Source organism: Plasmodium relictum (assembly GCF_900005765.1).
Source record: "Plasmodium relictum strain SGS1 genome assembly, contig: PRELSG_00_v1_63, whole genome shotgun sequence".
NCBI lineage: Eukaryota > Apicomplexa > Aconoidasida > Haemosporida > Plasmodiidae > Plasmodium > Plasmodium relictum.
The window spans coordinates 421-7,171 of NW_021628720.1; the positions used below are offsets into that span (position 1 = coordinate 421).

The window sequence follows — 6,751 nt, forward strand, 5'->3', positions numbered from 1 at the left end:
CACTAAAAATTAAAACATAACATAACATAACATTTCTTTCTTTTAATTTTTATTTACACTAAAAATTAAAACATATTATAACATAACATTTCTTTCAAAAAAACTCTTCCCAAAAAAAAAAAAAATATATATTTTTTTTTTTTTTTTTTTTTAAATTACAAAGATGTATATATATATAAATAAACAAACAAAAAAAAATAACTTTATTTTTTTTTTTTTTTTTTATATATATAGGACTAGCGTCAGTACATGGCTAACTTGTACGTATACAACTAGCAACTAGCTTAGCATGCTACAAAAGGTTAATAATACCTTTTATTAATTAGCATTATAAAAAACCATTATATATATAATAAAAACAAGTATACATATATATATATTTAAAGACGTATATTCATTTATACATGCTCTTTATTAATTTGTTTTTTTAATACTCTAGAAAAATCATTAAGCAGTCAATTAATAAATTATAATGAGAGAAAATCTAAAAAGGTTGGGATAAAAATGCTATATAATAGCAGAACAATTAAAATATGGTTTGTAATAATTGAGAAAAGTAAATCGTTTATTTTACTTAGTGTTACGACAATGAAACGATTAGGATATTGGTTAATAAAGGTTATTATTAACCTTTTTCAGTACAAAATGATAGGTTACTGTACGTGTATCTACAAGTACCCATGCACTGACTGAGTAATAGAGAATATTATAATTATTGTAGTACACTAAGCTAGTTTGTGTATGTGTATGTACAAACTAATTGTGTACTAACACCAATAAAAAAAAAAAAAAAAATAGATATTTTTTTTTGTTTTTGTTTTATTTTTGTTTTGGAAATATTTTAAAAAAAAAAAAAAATAATTTTTTTTTTTTTTGGTTTTAGTTTTCGTTTAAGAAAAAAATTTTTGTTAATTATTAATTTAAATATCTTTTTAAAAATTAAAAAGATAAGATTAATAATTTTTGTATAATCAATGTTATATTTTAAAAATAACATTGAATAATATAAAGATTTGACTTTATTAATTATTATAGTTTGTATATACTTTTTAATTAAAAGAATAAATAATTCTTTATAATTAAAAACTCATTTATAACAATTAATAAGGCTATTAAAAGCGTAATAAAATTTTACTCAGTCATAAATGCTCTTTATTAATTTGTTTGTTTAATACTCTAGCAAAGTCATTAAACGGCCAAATAATAAATCAGAGATATTATTCAAGGTGAAGATGAAAAAAATTCATATGCAATGGAAATTGAAGCTGAAAATACAAAAGAAAAATTGCAAAAATCAAATCAAGAAGTCATGCAAAGTTTTATAGATAAATTTAATTTAAATAAACAAAAAGATAAAAACAAAATGAAAATTTTGCTAGAAAAGAATGTTAAACTTTGGGAAAATAAAAATGTTAAACCCAATGATAAACATAAAGTTTCTATTAAGGTAAAGGAAAAACTCGCCGCTTTAACCCTAGACTATTAAGTGAAGAAATGTCGACAATATATACATCAAAAAGTAGATGAACTGCTACAATTGAATGTTATAAATAAATTGTTAACTAGAATGGACTTCACCTATTTTAATGGTACGAACGAGAGATGAACAATGAAGAACCATTATAGATTATTGTTATTTAAATAAATTTATATTATATGATTTATATGTTATTCCTCACATGAAACATATATTCCAAACATTTCATGGTACTAATTGGTTTGAAATTATTATACAAGACAAAGTAAAATATAAGAGAAATATGAAGATATCACAAAAGTGAATGTATTTACAAGTATTATATAGTAAGAAAATGACAAGAAAATAAGGATGGAGGAAATTAATTTTAAATTATTTTTTATTTGCTTAAAATTTTCTCATTACATTTTATATTTTCATTTTGCTTATTTGTTTCTATTTCATTTCTTTGTTCTACATCCATATTATGCCTTATTTTGCTTTTTTCTTCCCCTGATTTTAAATATTTTGCCTCTATGTCTTGTTGTCCGTAGCATCTTAATCCTCTATTTTGAATTATTTTATCTTTGTTTTTTTCTAATAATCTTTTAGCTTCTAAATTTTATACATTAAGTCATTTTTGTAATTGTACGATCTACAAGAATCCCAGTAAAATAACAAGAAAACATTTGAGATATAAAAAAAAGGATTATTTTTTATTAATATAATTTTGATTTAAAAAAATGGCAAAAAAAATAAAAAATGAATATTTTTAAGAAATATAAAAAAATTTATAAGAAAATATAATATATTTTTTTTTCTCTTTTACTATATATTTTTAATGTTGATATATCTGTAGTAATAAAGCCTCTAGTTATATTAAAATAGTATCTGGGATGCATCCTAAAATTGGAGATAAGAATAATATCATTTTTCTTGTTAATTCTCTTTTTTTTTAATTATAATTATCTCTTAAAAAAAAATAATAAATCATTGTTTACAATTTTTTTTTTTTTTGGTGGAGGATAAAATAAAACTATTCAATTAAAAAAATAAATTTTTAAATTTGAAAAGAAATAGGATTTTTTTTTTTATCAAAAAAAAAAAAAATAAAAATAATTTTATGTATATATACGCATATTTATGAATTACGTTAATATGTCATGGAACAAAAAAATATTAGAGCAAAATATTTTAAAGATATTATTGAACATTACTTAAAGTGTTTACTTTATGTTAACTTATTATTACTACATATTAAAGGATACAAAATTTTGTTAATTTTAAACTCAATAAACATACAAATTCTTAAAAAAAAAGCCTAATGCCCTTATTGATAATAAATTTTATTTTAAATGAATATATTTTATATATTTATTTATAAATTTTTTTTTTTTTATTATTGTAATATACATAAATGTATATTAGTAACTATTATTAATCCTTCCTTTATTTTTATGGATATATTATTATTTTCTTTTAAAAAATTATATATATGCATGTGCTCAATTTCATATTTTATTATAATTTTTCATTATAGTTAAAATGGTAATATATAGTAAATTCATTATGTTATCATTAAAAGAAAATTAAAATAATTATTTATCGCATCCTTAATGCGTATTTTGTAGTATATATCTTCTTTATAATTTTTATTATTTAATTAGAATTATAGCAACTTTTAAAATTTTTTTAAATGCTTACATTTTTATTATTTTTTTGTTTATTTTTTTAATTTTTTTTCTTTTTTTTTTATGAGGTATTTTTAGTATTATATAATAATTTTTACATAAAAAAATTACTACATGCACAAATTTTTAACTCATTTTATTCCTTCCCATAATTAAACATTAATTTATTGCATATTATTATTGTGTTAATTTATAATAGAAAATAAAATTATTATCAAATAAATTTAGGTAAAAAAAAAAAAAAACATCATTATGTTACTATAGAATTTATATAATATATCTTAAAAAACTATAGAATAATTAACAGTGCAATTATAATTTAAATTATAAAGCAATTATTCTTATTTTTCCTATTTTTATTTTCTATTATTATCAGAATTAGTAATACATACATATATTATCTTAAGCAAAAGAATACGGTCTGAAATTATTAACATTGTTTGATGAATACTATTCTTAATATATTATTCATTTATAATTTTATTATTAAAATTTCATCTATTTTTTATTTTATATAGCAAACAAAAAATTATTAACACATGAAAAAATTGTTTTAAAGAAATTATTAAAAAATGTATTCAATTTTAATGCTAAATATTTAATGTATAAGTGTTCAAAATATATTATACAATTGTATTTTAATAATATTAAAAAGAACATTCTTATAAATGTTTTAAATGAAAAATTAAGATATTTTAAAATATTTTTTTTTATAAATATTTTAACATTTATTATTTTTACATTGAGTTTTGAAACTTTAATTTTTATTTATTTAAGTTATTAATATTAATTATTTTTAAAAATAAAAATAAATGAACAGGAAAATTAATTCTATCTCGAATATTAGTGCATATCCAGGACTTTATTCCTACATTTATAGAGGTTATATTACCACAGATATGCTAACTATAAAAATATACAATAAAAAAGAGAAAAAATATACATTAGATTTTCTTATAAAGTTTTTTATATTTTCCTTTTTAATTTGGGTATTACAATGTTCTAATAATGTAGGATAATAATACTACTTAAAAATATTTATATTTTTTTGTTATTACTATTTCTCCTAATAAAAATTTTACTAATATGAAAAAAAAAATTTTTACACCAAATGTATTTTTCCTATTTTAGTGGTATTCTTTTAGGTCGTGGAACTACAAAGATAACTCAAAAAATGTATTAAATTTAGGAGCTAATAGATTGTTAGCGGAAAAAATATATAAGACAGGACAAGGAAAAGAAGAATTAAAATTATGTGAACAACAGTGTATTGTAGAAGCAGAATTAGAACAAGGAAATGGACAGAATAAAACAGAGAAGTATATAAATGCAGAACAAGAAAGTAAAATAGAGGCAAAACAGGTAGATAAAGAACCAAAATATAATGAGAAAACATTAGGAAAATATAATAATATTTTAAAGGCATGCTCGTTACATTTTGCTTCTATTTTATCTTTTACTTCTTTTTTATTATCTATAATATATATCCATTATCCTGATATGGAAATTCAAAGAATATATTTTCTTGGTATTAATTTATCTGTTATAATATTTTCAGTACTTTTAATTATAGAAGAAATCAAAATAAAACATAAAGGAAAATTATAAGTAACTTTCTAATTAAAACTCTTGTGCATTAAAGAAAAGAATAATATGATACAAGATTAAAAGTATATTAAACATTTCTATAGCATCGATTTAATAACTTTATGTTCAATTCATTTTTATGGGTGTGGAGCAAGTAAGTTAACAAAAAATATATATAGAAATCATTACTATATTTTTTAATATTAAAAAAAATTTTGCATTAAATGCGTAACTTTTATAAATTATGTTACGTGAAATGAAATAATTTATTTAATATAACATTAATTACTTTTTAAATAAAAGTATCTGAAATTAATATTTTTATTATTCATGACTCACTAATCATTTTAAAGAGACGTTTATCTAATATAATAGAAAATTTATCTTATTCTTATTATAATATATATCCTTATTATAATATTTGTTAATAAAAGTTACTATTAACTTTTTTATATATTAAATATGAATGCATCCATACTAGATGACTAGTTAATGGTGCACTAATTGCTATACAGATATATAGAAAAGAATTATAGATCACTGATTTATTAATTGGCCATTTAATGACTTTGCTAGAGTATTAAACAAACAAATTAATAAAGAGCATTTATGACTGAGTAAAATTTTATTACTCTTTTAAATATCCTTAATTGTTATAAATGAGTTTTTAATTATAAAAAATTACTTATTCTTTTAATTAAAAGTATATACAAACTATAACAATTAATAGAGTCAAATCTTTATATTATTCAATGTTATTTTTAAAATATAACATTGATTATACAAAAATTATTAATCTTATCTTTTTAAATTTTTAAAAAGATATTTAAATTAATAATTAACAAAAAATTTTCTAAAAGCGAAAAAACACACAAAAAAAACCAAAAAAAAAAAAAATTATTTTTTTTTTTTTTTAAAATATTTCCCAAAAAAAAATAAAACAAAAACAAAAAAAATATCTATTTTTTTTTTTTTTTTTATTAGTGTTAGTACACAATTAGTTTGTACATACACATATACAAACTAGCTTAGTGTACTACAATAATTATAATATTCTCTATTACTCAGTTAGTGCATGGGTACTTGTAGATACACGTACAGTAACCTATCATTTTGTACTGAAAAAGATTAATAATAACCTTTATTAACCATGTATATAATAAAAAAAACAAAACAAAACAAAACAAAAAAATAACTTTATATATTTTTTTTTTTTAACTAGTGTTAGTGCATGGCTAATTTCTACATACACGACTAGTAAAGTAACGTGATGTACTGTAAAAGGTTAATAACATCTTTTGTTAACCAGCATCATAAGAAATCATTATATATATTTGAAAAAGTATACTCATTTATGCATTCTCTTTATTAATTTGTTTGTTTAATACTCTAGCAAAGTTATTAAGCAGCCAATTAATAAATCACACAGTGGCCAACTGTTTTATTAATTGCCCGTTTAATGACTTTGCTAGAGTATTAAGCAAACAAATTAATAAAGAGCATGTATAACTAAGTATACGCTTATGTATATATATTTGTTTTTATTATATATATATATATACTGTTTTCTTATGATGCATAATATTTAATTGAAGTTAAATTTTACTGCATCTTTTAATAAACCTATTAACAGCTATAAATGAGTTTTTATTTACAAAGAATTAATATCTTCTTTTAATTAAAAACATACAAACAATTTATAACAATTTATTAAGTCAAAATTTTATGATATCCAATGTTATTTCAAGATATACATTGAATAATACATAAACATTTCTCTTATCTCTTAAGTTTTAATAAGTTAACATTTCTTTCTTTTTAATTTTTATTTACACTAAAAATTAAAACATATTATAACATAACATAATATAACTTTCAAAAAATTCCCCAAAAAAAAAAAAAAATATTAATTTTTTTTTTTTTTTTAATTACAAAGATGTATATATATATAAATAAACAAACAAAAAAAAATAACTTTATTTTTTTTTTTTTTTTTTTTTTATAAGACTAGCGTCAG

General features: G+C 18.6%; 1 protein-coding gene across 1 annotated transcript; it reads left to right on the top strand.

Annotated features, from left to right (window-relative positions):
- Window positions 1-3,959: 3,959 nt before the first annotated feature.
- On the top strand, window positions 3,960-4,755 carry PRELSG_0005700 (fam-h protein; the record flags this gene model as incomplete). Its single annotated transcript, XM_028676590.1, has 2 exons — window positions 3,960-4,157; window positions 4,279-4,755. The coding sequence occupies 2 exons, from the start codon at window positions 3,960-3,962 to the stop codon at window positions 4,753-4,755; spliced, it is 675 nt and encodes a 224-aa protein (XP_028531245.1).
- Window positions 4,756-6,751: the final 1,996 nt, after the last annotated feature.